At 39.7% G+C, this 19,539-nt stretch overlaps 1 protein-coding gene across 10 annotated transcripts in view; it reads right to left on the bottom strand.

Moving 5' to 3' along the window:
- Nucleotides 1-19,539, bottom strand: part of FRY (FRY microtubule binding protein) — a 337,838-nt gene that overhangs the window by 212,923 nt on the left and 105,376 nt on the right. The window contains exon 1 of one of the 10 annotated variants that reach the window (XM_042995963.1): nucleotides 15,051-15,976. The exons of 8 other annotated variants lie outside the window; for them this stretch is intronic. In XM_042995963.1, coding sequence (XP_042851897.1) covers nucleotides 15,051-15,111 — 61 coding nt within the window. In that variant the 5' untranslated portion in view covers nucleotides 15,112-15,976. Of the gene's footprint in view, nucleotides 1-2,905; nucleotides 3,163-15,050; nucleotides 15,977-19,539 lie in introns of those variants that run through there. One more of the 10 variants, XM_042996106.1, reaches the window with a different exon arrangement.

Genomic DNA, 19,539 nt, shown 5'->3' with positions numbered 1-19,539 from the left:
TTTTAAATTTTTTTAATGTTTACTTTTGAGAGAGAGAGAGAGAGAGTGCAAGTGGGGGGGGGGGAGCAGAGAGAGAGGGAGACACAGAATCCAAAGCAGATTCCAGGCTCTGAGCTGTCAACACAGAGCCCAATGTGGGGCTCGAACCCATGAACCATGAGATCATGACCTGAGCTGAAGTTGGATGCCCAACCCACTGAGCCACCCAGATGCCCCTAGGTGAATTATGTTGTAAGCATACAACATAATTGTTGATGTTGAACTATGAATCCTACAACATTTAAGATGTTTTTTGCTTGTTTTTTATGTGCCAGGGAAATGGACTAAGAAAATGTATATGGAAAAAAAGTGATTTCCTGTCCTGGTTTTCCTAATGGCCAGGAGCTCTCCGTGCTTCATTCTAAAAAAGGAAAAGACTTCTGGGGTGGTGACTTCCAGAAGTTTCCATGACCCAGAAGTTTCAGAAGCCCATTTGGCTCTTGCTCCTGAAAGAGATGCCCCTCTTGAAAGATTAAAGGCTCAGGCAGTGCCCCATCTATGCCATCAGAGATGTGCATTTGACTTTTCACTCACGCCACCATTCGGCTCAAGTTGGGATACCTCTCCTCACCTCTTCCAAAATGTGCAGGTTCCCTGCCTGGATTAAATCTTCAACAGAGGCAGCTGTGAGAGTCCCTAGTGAGTGGCCTCCTTTTAGAATGCAACAGAGTCAGACAAGTATTTTAATTTGATAGAGAAAGCAATTTTTATTCGTAAATGAAAATTTCACGTCTACTTTTTACTGTACTTTGGCACGTCAAACTCTGACATGTGCTATCTCCTTCCACCTAAGTACTTGTGACACGGTTGGTCATGATGGTCAATGAAAGAAATGTTGAGTTAAGTGGCTTAGGACAGGATGATGATAAAGTAACTTTTTTAAAGTTTATTTATTTATCTTGAGAAAGAGAGAACAGGGGAGGAGCAGAGAGAGAGAGAGAAAACCCCAAGCAGACTCTACACCGTCAGCATAGAGCCCAATGCGGGGCTCGATCTCACGAATTGTGAGGTCATGACCTGAGCCAAAATCAAGAGTTGGACGCTTAACCAACTGAGCCACCCAGGTGCCCCAATAAAGTAGACTTTTAAAAGGAAGACTCTCCAGCTCAGGGTGGCTGAATACGGAGATTAAAGAACAGATGAAGAAAAAAGGGGACTTCATTTGGATGCTGGTTTGGATAGTAAGAGAAGGGTGGCCTGTCACTGATAATGAAAGAGGGAAAAAGTTCTCCAGGAAAGCTGAATACTTTTCTCAAAACTGAAAATAAACTCAAGTCTTCTCTTCCCTTCTTTCTATCCCAAGTAAAATTCTGAGGAAGCCAATGAAAAATTGTATTTATTTTATTGGATGACAAACACGTCCTGTGTTAGGGTCTATCTCCTCTTTCTCTATGCTTTCTCTCTAATCCATTCGACCTGCCACACAGTTGAGGGGTCCCTTACATCTGGAGGATCTTCCCATATCTCAACTACCACCACACTTTATGGCTTCTCAAGTTATAAAACTAAAACATGTTTTATGTATATTATTCCATTTCTTCTCCATTCTTATGAGCTCCATCCTGGTCCAGGCCTTTGGAAACTTACGGCTCAATTACTATAGCAGCCTCTGTGCTGACTTTATTTCATTCCTTTCATATACCAAATTTTTCTTTACCATGGCTTTACATTTTTTTTCAGTTTACTTATTTATTTTGAGAAAGACAGAGACTACGTGAGCAGAGGAGGGCTAGAGAGAGAGGGAGAGAGAAAGAGAGAGCGTCCCAAGCAGGCTCCACACCATCAGTGCAGAGCCAACACGGGGCTTGAACTCACGAAACCATGAGATCACGGCCTGAGCAGAAACCAAGAGTTAGACGCTTAACCAACTGAGTCACCCAGGTGCCCCTTCACCATGGCTGCAATTATAACTTTTTTTTTTTCTCAAGATTTTCACTGGCTCTTAATTACCATCCAGCCTTCACACATGGTCTGGTTTTGATAGCCTTCAGCAGTTTGCTTCCACCCTTTCCCCAAGCCAGGCTGATACCCTGGCTGGCCCAGGAGCACACTCTTCTTCCCTATGCCTTCCTCTTTTCTCTCTTTCTGCTCCTTTCCACTCTTCTCTGATCATCTAACTCTCTTGTCCTTTCAGAGCCACGTGTAGATTGATCTCCACAAAACCTACCTCCACCTGCCCACTCTTCCCTGGTAAGTCTGTATTACCAGATTTAGACACTTAACTCATGTTTTTTGGCCTTTTACATCCTACATTACCTAAGAAAGACTCAGAAGATAGCTGACAAGAGAAGTAATTATCAGTTGGTCACACAGTTTTGCCAAGGCTTGGCCCCGTAACTGAACCATATACTCTTCTCTGTGTTATCCTCTGAAAGTTCCCGAATAAGACTGTAGCCTCCTAGTCTAATACAGAGTTCTTTATACAGATAATACTCAGTAGATCTCCTTAAATAACTACCTGAAATGACACCTTACTTTATTTCTGTACATCTTGACTCATAGGGAGGGAGCTCTCAGAGACTAATCAGTAGTTAGAGTCATTAAAGGGAGAGGGTGCAGTATTTGCAAGGAAGAGTCAGTTAAACAGCACTTGAAGCTGCTTCCTAAAAGGCATGATTGATTCTAATCGGACATATTCAAAATCAGGTGATGCAAATGAAGTTCTGGTCACTCCTCTGCCTTTACCTGCTTCTCCTCAGTGCAGGTGCCTTTTGGAAATGGGAAGCCTGGGATCCCAAGACCAACTTAATAAAGGGACTAAGGTCTCCACGAGGTATTTTCCTCATGTTTCCAGGGCATTGTGCCATAGGGCTGGAGATTGGAATAGAAACTGAGAAAGTCTAAGTGAAGGACAATCTTTCATTACCTTTAGTTTTCCACAGGATTTAATCCATTTCTAGAAGACAGCACTAATCAGCTTGATATAATACGTAATTGCAAGATCAGATCCATAATTAAAAGACTCTGGGGCCTAAAAGTCCCGACCCCAGTGAGAGAAATTTCAAGAGTGACCTCCGGCAGTCTTCTGAAATGTTGCGTCTTGAACCAGATAGCTGAACTCCAGATACCAGGATGTGTCTCTGATGAATATTCCATTTAAACGGCCAAGGTACCAATTCACTGCTGTCATAAAAAAAAGTTAGTCACCTGTACCTCAGAGCCAGACATCCTTGTGAGTGCAAGAGTCTACACAGCCTTGGAGAGGAACTATCCTAGCCCAGCAGAGCCCTGTGGCAGAGCTGAAAGAGATTCAAGGGGAGGGCGCCCATCATTCCTGTTTTAAACAGATCAGCGGGGCACATAGAGATGCAGTAAAATTTAATGGGATAAATGTCCTTGAACGAGACCCACTCTGTTTTAATAGCTCTCTGTATCCTACCATAATTGATTCATAACAAATCCTAGCCTTTTGTCAGAATAATTTTCAAAAGTAAACATATGACATAGCACCTTTCAGGAGCTCAGTTATTTGGTGACAATACATATTCCCTGGTAGTCAAAATTGAGTCACAAAGTCTCTACTAGTCTAAATATGAGAACATTACCACTAGAAAACATCATTAGATTTTTCCCTGTGTACTGGCTTTTAATCTACACATAATTAAGATCCACTGCCCAGTTTTGAAGTTCACAGTAGTCTGGAAACAGAAAATTACAAAGAAAGATGCAACATCTTGGGTAGAAACTCTAATAGCAAAAGAAGGCCGGGGGGAAGGCACTACTCTAAAAAGGCTCTGTAACTTAAAAATGCAGTTGTGTGAAGCCATTTGGCACAAGGCCACAGAATCAGACACTCTGACAAGTGTGGGGGCAGTGACAGATCCATCTAGCATGTTGTCACAACTAATATTCATGATGATGACCTTAAGTCCTATGGAAAAGCTAAAATAAGTTTGATATGTAGTCCTGTATTTGAGAAGGTGGGAAGAAGAGTGAGGTCAATTTCCAAAAGGTAAGCCTAAAAAAAAGGTTTGGGGTATAAAGGGTAAATAACAACCTTAAGAATTTCACTCTGAAGAATTAATCTCTTTCTTCATAGGTCCGATTTTTTTTTTTTTTGAGGCAAAGAGAGACAGAGAGACAGAGACAGAGAGAGGGAGAGAGAGAGAGAATCTTAAGCAGGATCCATGCCCAGAGTAAGCCCTACTCGGAGCCCTGATCTCATGACCATGAGATCAGGACCTGAGCCAAAACCAAGAATAGGTCGCTCAACTGACTGACCCACCCAGGTGCCCCCATAAGTCTAATTTTTAACTGGAACTTATTTTTTATTGCAACAGACAAACCAGCAATGCAGTAATAGTCACATTTTGGCCCCTCTCTGGCTCTGCTGAAGCAGGCATTACTGTCTGAATCGACTCTTCCCACCACGGTGTTGCCACTACTTTCTGTCCAGCCAGGCAAGCAAGTTGGCCGGAGGTCAGGATTCCCTCCCAGACTTCGAGGAGACCGTGCCATCCATGGTGCCTCCATGGTGGGGCCTCTGGAAATAGGGATCCCTGATGATGAAAGGGTCCTGACAGGTCACTGTTATCTTCCCCACCTAAAAAGACATGTTGAAGGAACGATTTCATTTGCTAGATTAAACGCTTTCTCTCATTTAAATTTTCCTGCATGTGATAAATTTTTGAGCTTCCTCTCCATCTGCTTTAACCATCTCTCCTTCTCTTCTTCAGCTCATCTCCCTATTTGCACACATCAGCTCAACGTCCCTAGAAAGTCACTCAGACCTGGGTTCCCGTGGGCGGGGAACGGAGGCGCAGGCCACAAGGGCATCACGTTCAGTTATTAACCAGGACCTTCCTTACTGAAACTTTTGGGAATTTGCTTTCTGTTTAGATTTTCTCACTGACATTTTCCTCTTGGATTTGACACGTTCTAATTTTTCTCCATTGCCTTCTTGTATCTTAAACGGGTTTTGCCGATGCCATTATTTTAGCCCAAATTCGGTTTCTGTTTGGGTTTGCAGGATGGCTTCAGGAGCTTCTTCCCCTTGTTCCCTGAGTCTCTATTTCTTCTAGTAAGCAGGGCCCATTCCTTAGTCTGGAAGAAATCTGTTTGAGGCTTTTGTGGCCCATTCATTAGCTCTTTATTAGATCTATTTCTAACTGCAAACGATGATCTCCTGAACGTGACTATTTTTTTCCCCAGTGTCATGGACTAATAACATGATTTTTAGGCTGGCCGTTCTTAGCTGGCTAAGGTCTTCAGTAAACTTTCCCTGAATTGCCAACATTTCCAGGAATTATTAACTTCCAAACTGCGACACCAATACAAATACCCCACAACTCATAGTTTGGCTACGTTTTTATTATGTCACTGCAAGGAAAGTTAATGTTATAACGAGTTTCCTCATATGAATGTCCCAGAGGCTGTAAGTGGCCCCACATGTTACAGGACAACAATTGGTTTTCTCAGTCAGATTTTCAGAGAAGTTGATCCCCTCACTTGTTAAGGCTGTCATTCATTCGTTCACTCATTCATTTAGACCAATATTTCTTTAACGAGTACCTGGGTTTCCAGCACTGTTCTAGGCCCTGGGAAGGTAGCAGTCAACAGATAGTTCCCGCCCTCACAGAGTTTACGGTTTGCTGAAGCAGGACCATACAATCCACAATGTTTTGTACACACACACGCACATATACACTGCAAGTCAAACTGCAAGTCAGATCGCAGTACGTTCAAAAATGAAGGGAAATTAAACACAGTGAGGGAATAGAGGTTCAAATGTAGGGTTTGGAACTGCCGTGGAGAGCAACGAGAGCCGTGTGCATTCTTGGTGTCTAAGGAAATCCAAACACACTTGGCTTGGGCAGGATCTGCTTCTCTGACCCATCCCTTTGACCTGCCCATTTTTGCGTCTGTTCTGGTTGGGAATGAGAATTTTAACCAGGCTGTGAAGAGCATGAATCAAAATGCCCATTGGACGTGCAGCCTTTTCACCTCCCCTCACAAAGTATATAACTCAGGAAAGAGGCCCATCCTTGCTGGCTTTTTTCCCCACTTATAAAGACAGACAAGCGCAGAGTTAGTTGTTGACAATATTCAGTGCTTGCTCTGATGTTCCCAGAATGGGAATCAGACTCTGAGTGTTTGAAATAAAGAAGAAATGGTTTCCTTTTCTTTTGAAGTGCCCCTGAGATTATATGGCGGTCACTGTTCAAAGTCGCTACTCCTCTTAGAAATGGAGGTCCGTTTAAACAACTCTACTTCCTACAGATCACTGTAACCTATCTTTGAACACAGGAGTAGATTGATTAGATTTCTTTGTTCACAGTTGGATATATGTTATTCTTTCTGCCAGTTCTCAGCACCTCATTCGTTTTGTGGGTTCTAAGGGCAAATCCTGTCAGTACCCAAGTGCTGGGATCCTTCTTGAAGACTTGATGTTTCCCCCCCAATCCCTCTTTTCCTGTAAGACTTTTTCTGTTTACTGGCATTACAGGAACATTTCATAAAACATAACAAACCCAGAATGACGCAGCTACTGTGAGAACATGTCACACTGTGTATAGAACTATAATAAATTGTCCACTAATGCATTTATAAGGGTGCTTAAGAAATGGTATTTTAAAAGGTACTGCAAATACTCAAAGTGGCCAGAAACTTTAAAAGTCATGCAAAATACATTAGGATAAAAAGAAGAAAAAATCCTGCAAATGTGATAGGAAGAATTATTTTCCTCTGAAGGGTATTCTTAAGAAATGGAAAATGTTGAGATTTAAAGAAACAATTAGTTTGAGCAACAGAAAAACATTTCTTAACAAAGAGATGGATAACTCTTAATTTTATATGTTTCAAAACTGGTCAAGAAGAGAGTACAAGGCAAAAATACTCAAATGCTTTTTGCCTTGGAAGAAAAATATATTCAATGGCATGGTAAGTTCTTCTTAACTAATTTCTGTAAAATTCTGGTAATGTGAAATGTTCCTTGCGTTTTCATTGATGAAATGCATTCTTCCTTTCTCAGGCTACTTCACTCTCTCCATTCTCTAGTCCTCAAATTGTGTGCCTTCGAGTTTCAGGGTCCACAAGATGGCTCTAAGATAGTTACTGTCTCTTTTTTTTATATATATAAATTTTGTTTTTACATTTATTTATTTTTGAGAGACAGAGTGAGACAGAGCGTGAGCGGGGGGAGGGGCAGAGAGAGAAGGAGACACAGAATCCGAAGCAGACTCCTGGCTCTGAGCAAGAGTTTAGCACAGAGTCTGACACGGGGCTCAAACCCACAAACCATGAGATCATGACCCGAGACGAAGTCGGATGCTCAACCGACTGAGCCACCCAGGTGCCCCATGATAATGTCTTTAATACTCAAAAATAATCTTGGAAGGCCAACCCCTCTCACTTTTACAGCTAAGACCATGTAGGTGAAGAGAGCTTAAGTGTCTTGCCTAAGGTCACAGAGTGGTTGACCCAGGATCTGATCCCATGTATATCTTCTGAGCTTCTTGTTATGATCCTGAATTTAAAAACAAACCAGTTGTTTATGAGGAAGACTGAATAAAATAAGTTCCCTTACCCACAGTTTGGCCCTGGTATGAGCCAGTTTGGGGACTTCAGGGGACGAAGAAATAAAATACAGATGTCGTGATTTGGAGAATGTGCCAGCCACAGAGGTCCATCCTGCCAAGTTCTCTGTCCCCTTAAACTCGAATGCGTCTTTTAGCTAGTATAAGGGCTTTGGGAAGGCTAAGAGTATAAAACAGAGCCAAGAATTGAAGACCCATAAAATATACGAAATCTGATTACTGACATACATTAGAAAGATCTAGAGACTATTCTTTCCTAGATGTACTGATGATATCAACTTTAACTGGTTGTTATTCTAACAAGGAGCAAGTGAACTTCTGTTCAGTCTGCAACCTCTGCACACCATTTTTGTCTTTGGTCTCCTAGAGACTGGATACCCGGGAGAGAGAGAAGGAGTTCAATAAAGAGAAAGTAGGCATCAAGTCACTGCCCTGTTTTCTTTTCTCTCTTCCTTTGACTTACAGTATTTTATCTTACAGAAATGACAGTAACACTTCAATGATTGCCTTTCTAAATGTCTGTCATCTGCTAAGATGCAATTACATGGACCTTCCCCAATTTTCAAAGTAGGTACTGTCATCAGAGCCTGAACAAATGTCTGCCAAGATCTGTGAGCAAAGGAAGATGAGGTTACATTGACATTTCAAGGTCCTTTCTCACCAAAAGGAGATCGAATAACCTTCTAGAGGCAGGATAATCCTGAATTTCAACTTCCTTCTTCTCAGCAAAACAGACAAACTGCTGTCATTCATGTGCCCTCCACTGACTGGCCTCTCTTCCTTCTCTCCTTTTCTTTTCTTCTCCATTTTCTTCCTCTTCTGGCTTATTTTGTGCAGCACAAATCTCATTAATTTGCAATGCATTAAGTCAAACTTTAGGATAAACTGGACAAGGCTTTGTATTTTGTTTTTAATGGTAACTTTCAAAAGGCTATGCTGATTTACAATGTGAATCGGTGGTGATCAGAATCTCGGCATGTCAGATTTGCCTGGAAGGCTGCACCCCACCTGATTCAGCAGATCTGGGATGGGGCTCAATAACCTGCATTTCTAACCAGTGATAACCAGTTCTAACTAATCCTAACTAGGCATAACCAGATTATGCCAATGCTGTTGGCCCAGGAGTATAGTTTGATGTCTCTGATATAAATAAATGGGAAAACAAAGAGGACCAATTAATCCAGTTAATAACATTGTTTTTCATTCCATTTGCCTATAGATATGCTTCATTAACTTTAACTAAGTTAATGCTCTGGAGGCAAAACATAGGAAGAACACCAAATGGGGAGTCAAAGGTCCTAGTATGGCTCTATATGAACTTGGGGGATGAACTTGGACCAACTGGGCTTCAGTTTCCTTATCTGTTATTTTTAAAGAACCCAGGCCAGGTTGTCCTTTCTAGCACCAGTATTCATTCTATGACTATATAAAATATATAGTCAAAATTAATAAAACATCACTTATTCAATACTTGCACAGTTCAAAGAATTAACACTTACCCATCAACAGATGAATGGATAAGGAAGATGTGGTATGGATGTATGTGTACATATACCTACGGTGCATGTTTCATGGCATTTGTGACAACATGGATGCACCTGGAGGGTATGATGTTAAGTGAAATAAGTCAGACTGAGAAAGACAAACACCATATGATTTCACTCACATGTGGAATCTAAAAAAAACAAGCAGAATCAAACCTATTAACACAGAGAACAACCTGATGGTTGACAGAAGGGTACAGGGATGGTCAGAATGGGTAAAGGGGAGCAGGAGGTACAGTCTTCTGGTTATGGAGTGAATACGTCACAGGGATGAAAGGCACAGCATAGGGAATATAGTCAATGGTACTGTAATTGCTTGTGTGGTAACAGATGGGAGCTACACTTGTGGTGAGCATAACATATAAGCTTGTTGAATCACTCTTGTACACCTGCAACTGATGTAACATTGTATGTCAGCTATACTCAAAATTTTTTTTAAAGATTAACATTTGCTTTCCCTTGAATTAATATGAATTAGTGAGATTCTATCATCTATCCTCTCTATGTGGGAAAGTTTTACGAATGATCCTAACCTTTCCCCTTATTCTCTGGCTCCACTCCCTTTCCTGAGACTAGCTAGTGAGACTAGTCCTGACCACTAGCAACTTCCTCTATTACGGGTGGACACACAAGGAAGCCTGTCTTTATTCCTAGTTGTAAACCCAAGACTTGTGTTAACATTAAAAAAGAATTATGTACTGAGAGTCTTTCACAAAATCCTATACTAACTAGGCATTATCTCTTTTCTAGGCCATCGATTAGCCAGACATTATGGAATAGATGGCACTCAACCCAGGTCTTGAAGGATTCTGATAGGTAGAGATGAAAAAGGGGCAACCCAGGCACAGGGAATAGCATGGCAGGTGCATGCGTCTGCTAAGAATCTCTCCTCGTTCCTCCCTCCTCTCACCCTCCTACCACACATCCCTATCTTAGCACGCATGTTCAAACTTTCTCTTCACTAAGGACTGTAAAGTCCTCAAGAACAAGATTACATCTTGTCTTTATTCCATGTATTTAGCACAGTATCTGGCATAGCTAATTAAACAACTGTGCTTGCTTAATCTTTGTTGAATGGAACCCATCTGATTCCATAATACAGTCTTCGTGTGAATGAAATAATGGAGCAAGTACATATATATGAAAAACTTAAACTCTCAAGTCCTATAAAAAAATAGAGGTGTTTAGTTCTTATTATCAGAATTAAGGTTTTGAAGGGCAAGCCAATGTGAGTTTAGACTATATTTGGAGGACAATTGGGAGTTAGCAGATTTCTGGGAAGAATGCTGAGCTGATGTTATTGTGTAGGGTGGGCTCAAGAAGGGCCGTTTGAGGGACAACACAAATTAAAGACCATTGCAGCTACTATGGGAAAAAGAACAAAGATGGAATCTGAAACAGGATAGAAGACAGTGCATCTTACACAAGTGAACCTGAAATCCAGTCCTATCACTATTCCCCAGTAGAGAAAACATGCACCGTAGGTTTCCTGATGCGATGTTACAATAATTAAGGTGTTTAAGAAGCATTTTTAGAGTATCAACTCTAGAAGCCTTTTCAAAATTCCCTACCAGTGGCAAGATATTGGCTAGAGTTATGACACTCAACCACTGAAAATGGTGTTGGCTGTGTACTCCTGAATGACAGAGGGGCTCTCAGGCTCCTACCACTGGAACAGAAATGATTTTGGCAGTGTGGCAGACAGGGAGTTGTAACTTGCCCTATGTCCATGTTCATCAAGTTTTCAAAACATTGTAGCTAATGTCCATTTACCAAAAAAAAAAACAAAAAACAAAAAACAAAAACCAAACCAAACCAAACAAAACAAAACAAAAAACAAAACACCATGGGGCTATAGGAACAAGTTAAATGTCACCCTAAGGAAGCAAAGCAATAATTCAAAGGTAGGAACATTTTACAAGAAAACTGCACTAATTTCTACAAGTCAATGGAGGAGATAAAAATGGGTAGGATGATTAAAGACTTAGGAGACAGAACAACCAAATGTAATGTGTGGACCTTGTCTGAATCTTGATGAAAGCAAACCAACTGTTAAAAGACATTTTTGAAAATGACAATCAAAGCAACTTGAATGTGGACTAGAGATTAGGTTACATCAAAGAATGGTGGTCAGTTTGGTTACGTATGAAGTTAGCACTGTGGATAGGTAAGAACGTACCCATATTTTCTAGAATGTACATTGACTGTATGGCATTCAAGGAAATGATACCTATATTTGATCTGAAATGCTTTAACAAAGAGAAAGGAGGTATAACTGAAGCAAATCTGACAAAGCCTTGTTAACTATTGAATGTAAGTGATGGCAATATGTTATATATCGTACTATTCTTTCCCCTTTTGTGTTTGTTTGAAAAATTTCATAATCAAACTTTTTTTTTAAAAGATAAGCCTCATTTGTAAAAAGTTCCCTATATCTTCTAAGGGCAATAATGAAGGGATAATAGCATTCGTTCATTATTTCATTGAACTCAACTCAATTAAAAAATACATTGAAAAATCAAACAACACATTTATTCCAGGTTCGATCACATAGGTTTTAATGTTCACTCAGATTTCAGGCCCAACAACATCCTTCCACATTAACTAAATGTGTGGGATGGGTGGTGTGGATCTCACGGGTGTTTACACTTACAATACATGGCCAGGACGAACGCAGGCAGGATGCCATTTACACAGGCATCCTTTATCATACCTATGTTACAATAATATAGTTTGAGCCTTTTCAGAAATATTTGGGTCTCAAAAGTGTCTGAGTGAGATCAGTTAATCAATCACTAAATGGCAAAGTTCCACTGATCCTTGATATGCATAAGTTACACTGCAAAATTCTGTGGGGTGGTGCAGAATTCAAAGATAAATTTAAAAAGACCACCTGAGAGATTCAAAGAATGCAGTGCTTTCAACTATAAGATGCCATGAGGCAGTGTCAGGTTGAAAAGCCAACCGATGAGCACATAAAGGTAGGAGAACATTCATTAACTTATTTATTTCACTGGTTCATTTAATCAGTCATCAAGTATTTACTGGAGGCTCCGAGCACTGGGTCAGCTGCTGGGGGGAGCTGGTAATATTCAGGGAAGACAGGTATTATGTCCAGAAATATAATTACAAAAATGGGAAGTGCCGTGAAGGTTGTTGTAAGAGAGGAGCAGGGGAGACGTATCCTTGACTGTGGGGTCGGGGCGGGACTCTCTGGGATGGTGGCCTTAAAGATGAGACCTAGAAATAACTGATGATAGATACAGTCAAAGAAGGCATCGAGGCTGAAGAGAATGGGGGCAATGGGATTGTAGGAATTCATGTAGGTGGGGGAAAAGGGCACTTGATGGTGTCTCACTTCCTTCTGGTTTTATTAGAGGCTGTTCTGGCCAGCCACTTGATGGCACTTCCCTCTAGCCCTTTACCCAGCTCTGCTCTCCTGCAGGGCACTGACCTCCTGATGATATATGATGACACGTGATACACTTGTTTTCTACCTGTCTCCCCTACTCCACTTAAGTGCAACAAGGGCAAGGTATTTGTTCTATTCCTTTTGTAACCTCACCTTCTAGCTTAATACCCAGTACTCAATAAATATTTGTTGCATTAAGGAGTAAGAAAGCATTAAGATATACAAGGTCCTGAATACCCAGCTTAGAAACCCAACATTCAACCCGAGACTCACATTAAGTCTATTGAAAGAGCTATTTCTGCAACCAAGCAAGATGCTGACAAATAAAGCACCAATCTGCCCAGGAGTAGAATATAGTATCACGGATGACAGCCTGTCATTTCCGTAGAGAACTTGACTATTGGTGTACTGAGAATGCCTGGCTTATGGAATCTTTAGAGAGGGTCGTCAAAGTACAGGTTGTGACCCACTACTCGATCATGAAACCTATTTCCTGGGTGCTAACCAGGATGATTTCAATGAAATAGAATAGAAAACTCTACAAGAGAAAATAGCGGGTGATGACACCCTGCAGAGTGAGGTTAAGTAAGCACTATTTCACAAAACTTGTGTTTTCAGTCTCTGTCTGCGTCTACAGATACGTACGGTGTGTGTGTGTTCTGAGTCATAATAGAAAATGTGTTTGTTTGTTTGTTTGTTTTTCTGTGGGTCCTGCTCAAAAAGGCACTAGGTACAATATACGTTTTAATATGCAATCTATTGTAAAATATATACATATGTATACGTATACAATAATATGCATATACATATGTATGATATAGAGGTCACGTATATGCATTATATAATACATATGATTAACACAAGACACATTTCCAACATCTACAGTGAAGGAAGAACACCCAGGGCGGGATACACAGTAGAAGCTCAGTCAGCAATTGTTAAAAAATTAACTGAATAGGTGAAATTCTTTGTAGTCTAGTTAGTTTTTTATTTTGTCAACAGCAAAACATTTATTAAATTCCTGCTTCATGTGCACTTATTTATTGAGATGCCGGCTCATTAAATTAAAAAAAAGATTCTAGGTTTCATTAGATTCTTAAATAGCTACGGACATGTACAATGACTACGTAAAATTCTCTTGATATGTGGCTACCAGAAGTTCATAATCTAAGACGGTGATAAATCTGTGAATTCACAGAAATATTTGTTGGTAACGATCCCTTGTATAAGTTAAGTTATATTATTTATTGGGAGTAAGAAAGGCAGTGAGTAAAAAAGGACTTAAGATGGCTGCCAGATCATGGGAGTGGTCCATTCAGTGGAAACACAGTGAGAGTCAGTTACATTTACAAGAGACATCAAACAAAAACAATACTGAGTAGTTCGCGTGAGTCCTATTATGATATAGCATTTTTCCAAATATATGAAACTGTAAGTTTTATCATTTAACTTGTATGCTTGTTATACATCAAAAAAAAAAAAATCTCTTGAGAGGGAAAAAACAAAGTTCCCTAATACACAGTCAGCTTTTATAAACTACAAAGTAAGGAGTAAATTAATGACTATTAGAGACTTAATTCCTACAAACAGAATTGTATCATATGTAAATATCTAATAGTTTCACTAAAGATAGTGCAAAAGAATAATTAACAAGTAATTAAATCTCCCAAATCATTAATAAACAAAATGTTTCTCCTTTGTTAGAGCAATATGTTGTGTCCTTACTATCTACAAATTTACTTTTCCTACCTTCATTAAATCGGAAGTTAAATGGTCGATATCTAAGATGCATGTAATGAACCCTGTGTCATGGAATTTCCTCTCATTAATTTTTCTGAACTCTTGTACAATATTTCTTACAAGGTTATGCTAGAACTAATGTAACCAGGCTATTACTCTGATAAAGGAAAAGCACAGGCATGCAATTTGGACCCATTTAATGTTGGTTTACCCATCCTATCCTGTTTTTTAATTCATACACAATAAAAGAAAACATTTTATTTGTTTTCTTGTTGGAGAAGGCTAAGCCAAAAACAAAGGAAAAACTGCTTCAGGTTTATTTCAATGCTTTAAACAAAATAATTGAGTATTTACAACATTAATATTTAGAAGAAATCAAGCCTAATCCTACCTCTGTTGTAATATAAGATGCAATGGTATTAACTATCTTCCAAATACTAAGCTATTTTTCAGATTGCAATTTTACAGCACAGATAATCGTACCAAATCTTTTAGTGAAACTTCAGGGCACAGAAAAATTCCATTACATCACAGCTTGTTGTTCCATAGACTTATATACAAAAAATCACCTCTGAAATACTGCAATCCCAAACAGAAACTTAAAAAGCATTATTCCTGCCTCAGAACAGTGACATCATAAGTAAATCTCCACATGTAGATGCAACTGCCCCCCCCCCACTCCGCCCCATCCATTGAAACCTTTAGGAGAATCTTCCCTACATTCAGCACTTAACTGAACAACGATCCACGCCATACATGCTAACAGCCTTTCATACCTACCAAGCCCTTTTATGAAGCTGATCACACAGGATCGTCTCCAACAAGCTGTTGTAATCTCCATGAGCCTGAAAAGGAACCCAAACGAACAGTCTGGAACTGCTACACAGACTATGTTCCAAAGCAAAAAAACATAATGACGGACTCCATGGTCCGGTTGCTCACTGGCACCATAAGTGTCTCAGCGGCAAGGTAGGGCTCTCTTATTTTTGGCCCAAGGTGTATTTTTAGTCAGGTGCTAAAGACCTACAGTAGAAGACAAACTAAAACAGGCCTTCCGTCCAGGGCAGACTCTTCATACCAATGGGACAATTTTTAGCTGCACAGTACGACAGTGACCTACAACTCACAGAGTGCGCGTATGTCTATATTTATCCACGAGAACATACTATGCTGACAGATTAGTAAAGCCGCTCAGGGCACTCCAGGAACATGAGCCCGACCCACATGGCTCGTCATAAACAGTCCATGCCTACCGAACACATGCGTTACCCACAGATCTAACCCACCGGTGCTGTTGTGTTCCTGTGACTGAAGAAACGTAAGAGCAAAGATAACACGGGGTGGGCGATAAACTGTTGCTTTGGGAACTAGGAGCTCTTGGCCACAAGTACAAACAGCTTTAAACAGCTTAAATTCTTACAGACAAAACCAATAGCAGAGAATCCCTATTTGAAGCCAAGAGTCAGTGAGAAACCATACACCCTTAAGGAAAAATGAAACGCTGAACATCTGTTGATGCAACTAGTAAAGAAAAGTGATTGGGTTGAAATCTATAGTCATATTATTTGAAAGCACAGCTTAAATCAGCTTGTTAAAAACTTAATTTATAAGACCAAGAAGAAGCCAATATTGGTGAACATTAGGTATTTCACCTCCAAAAGAAAACAGATTGAGACCAGTGAAGAGACCGAGAAGGAAAATGTAGTTACCGGAAAACAAAATAAAAGTGTAACTAATTGATCTTTCAATGGGCATTATTTCCGACAGAAGACTTTAATGAGGGTCAGTGAAAATCTATTTCTTCACTAACATAGCCGCAAAGAGCACGGAACCCAAGTCGTTTTCTATTCTTGATTTACTCAGGGTCACTGAAGGTTTTCTTTAGCAATATAGATTGGAATTACAAAACAGCATGGTATGGGGAATTGATTGATGAACTGAAGCGTTTCACAGGAAGGGGAAAAAAAGTCCAGATTACCCAAATGAACACTTCAAGTGATTCAGGCAAGCGAAATGTGAGCAAAGATGCCCCACGGTACCACTGAGTCTTACATATTCAGGGTTTATAATCTTTTTTAAGGAGTGGACTAATGTGCACGTGTGGCATTCGGTTTATTTTTTACTAAAAAGGGCTCCAAACAATTATAATATGAGAGTGTGCCTATGGAGGTATCTGTGTTTTGAGTAACAAGGATTCTTTTTCAACTCTCTTCTTTCCACATCTAAATTGGAATCAAGACTTGACTGAAAATTTGCACTTTGTCAGCTTAGAATCTTTGGTGCTATTATTAGACCAGCCTTTCAAATGATGTGACTGTCATTCAATTAAAAGAACATGACTCAAAACAGCCTGATAGAAATATGAAAAGCAGTATTTGTCATTTTATTTTTCACTCTTTACAGATACCCTTTACCAAACAACATTTAAGGGAAGTGAAAAAAACCAGACAAACAAAAAATGAAAAAAACCAAAAAGGCAGGAAAGAGAACATTAATGGGGTCCTGAACTGGATTCAGGTACTCCACTGGGCACTTTTCACATAACATTTCATTTGGCCCTCACAGCAACTTTATAAGGTCGGCATTCACACCTCTGGTTCAGTGTCCATGGAAAGAAATAAAAATAAGAACGTGCAAGGTCATTCAGAGGCAGCTTTGTCGGACTCCCAGGGTCACTGCGTTTATTAATTTTTATTCCAGTACTTTCCTTAACACGAATTGAAACTTCTAAGCAGTGGTTGCCTTAGTGTATTTGCTTTTGTATACATTGAAGAACAATCCTCAGATAATCCACTTTTTTTTTTTACCCAGAAATTTCACCTATTCAAGACCCAGCTGAATTCCAGAGATTACAGTCTTATTCAATGCCCTCCACAGTCTATTCATCCTTCTGTGGTAGCCAGGCACTTACTGGTTTGGGGGAGCATCCAAAGGGCATGAACCACATTGTTCTCATCTTTGGGTCCCTAGGACCTAGTAAAAGTTGAATTAATGAATAATCGAAGGTGTCTTTATAGTCAAAACAGATGGCACGAAGTCCTTCTATTAAAGCTCAGAGTCTTTGATACTGAGTTTCCACCTCACCCCATCCATCTCCACACAGAACTTATGTCTCCTATGGTGGACACTATTCTAACACCCTAATTTCAATTTACGTTAGATTTCTGTTAGATTAAAAGCAACAAATCATAGATGGGTGAAGGCTCTTAAAGTCAGGCATGCTGACAGCTGAGTAAGTGACAGTTGTCAGCTGATGGCTGATAGAAAAAGCAGAACCAACAAAAAGCAGACATAAAACTTATGAAGGGTAAGAACCTACAGATAATTTAGTATCAAGAGTTGACCCTTAACATTTTAAGAGCTCCAAAGGTAACCATATATTATAGAGTCTCTAGTAATTCATACATGTGCTGATGATCTAAATTATGATAGCGCCCCATAGTCACAGATATAATATAGAAAATAAGGTAATTAATGGAAGGAATCCTATTCAAAATGATTGAGCTAAAATGTTTTGACACTTCAAGGGTTAAACTTCACGACTGGGAGAAGTTTGCTCAGAGCTCATTTGTTCTCTGATGATGCTAAATAAATGTCATGCATTTTAAACTACATTAATATAATCTAAATTTAATAAATAAACTGGATTACGGGCATGTTTAATTGATAGTTCCATAATAACCCTCAAATCTAAATTAAATTATTACTTTAACAGTTCATCTAATGTTCATAAAAATTTCCTTTCTGTTTCTGGGTGGCCTGGTGGCATGACCGCAAATATTTTTAAGAGCGAATGGAAGTCCAAACCCAATACATCTACCTTTACAAGCTTAGAAGTGGCAGGGAAGCTCCTGGGTGTCTTTAGTTAACCTCACTGCTTCAGGAAAGATTGTTCTTGGGCTACTGGCTGACTGATAGCTACTTTATTAGCATGAAGGTTAGATCATATAACCATTCTCATTCAATGTAGCTTACCAGTCTATTCACCTTCCTTAAGGTCAATGTCAACCCATACTACTTGTTTATGGGAGGAAGCAATAAATATCCTTTAGACACCAACCAAGAAATTTTTTCCAGTTTGAAGAAAAAAGCCAGCATTTAAAATCATATTTAACACTACCTATATCATTCAAAACCCTAAAGTGATAAGAAACTTAAGTTGATGAGGATTCTTGTTTTTTTTTTTTTTTTTAATCATTGGTCTTATAAATCCAATATTTCTCACTAAGGCTTTAGAACTAGTTCGTGATACAGTTAATGAAACATTTCACTAATAAAGTAGTTACACTTTATATGCATAACAACATATCTATTAGTTCTGGAAATTTCTGGACATTTAGTAAATACAAGTACTAAAGTATGATCATGAAATATGGCATGAAATACAGTTAACAATAGATGCCAGTGTCACAAGGATGATATCTTTTCACTACTTTTCCGCGATATAACATAGTACAGAACATATCCATTCATCTGCATTAATAAATCTTTCAGAGACAAAGAACCTCTGAGGCTGTCTTAAGGTAGGAATCAAGTAAAACATAGGAATTAAGTACAACATAAGCAAACCTCACCTTCAGCCTTGCCTCTTCCCTGTAGGAACCATAATAACATCGGAGAACCCCTAGAAGACAATGTGTCATTGTGCTTGGAAGCAGTGTCTATCAAAGAGGCTTCGAGCTGTGGGTAGCTTTTGCCAAGCATGTCGTTGCCTCAAGACATATGTGGCAAACAAACGGACCTGAAAATGTTTACCAGGAAGACCTCTAGGAAAATACTGGCTTGTCTTGGCACAGGCCGCCTCTGCAACCAAGCCACTGTTAAAAAGCAGTGATCCACCAATAGGCGTGCGACGCTTGTTGGGCACAGATTGTCTGAACCTACGTCGAGACTCTCTTTAAGCCTCCAGGTATCACCCGTTCTCTTATAAATTACCGGTGGACTTAAACCCAGCCTTGGGGAGGAGAATCAGAAGGGATTCCATGTGAATGGGAAGTGAAAGGACTTCCATGTTACGTGTTCTTGAATACTCTAAATGCTTTTTCTCCAAAAAGTTTCTGCCATGACTTCCATTAATCAGTTTACAAACATTCCCCTGTTCTATAATCATAATCCCTAACTGGATCTTTTCCCTGCCTACAGTCTTTAAATTATACTATTTTGGACAACTGTTGTATTGATCTTGTTTCTTGAATTTAACTCATTTATTTGGGGCGGGAGGATGGGCCTGACAAAAGCCCAGAAATTACCCAAAGCTGGAGAGCTTTAT

This window comes from Panthera tigris, chromosome A1 (genome assembly GCF_018350195.1).
Source record: "Panthera tigris isolate Pti1 chromosome A1, P.tigris_Pti1_mat1.1, whole genome shotgun sequence".
NCBI classification, from domain to species: domain Eukaryota; kingdom Metazoa; phylum Chordata; class Mammalia; order Carnivora; family Felidae; genus Panthera; species Panthera tigris.
The sequence above is the reverse complement of the archived record's forward strand: the minus strand, read 5'-3'. Positions and strand labels throughout refer to the sequence as shown.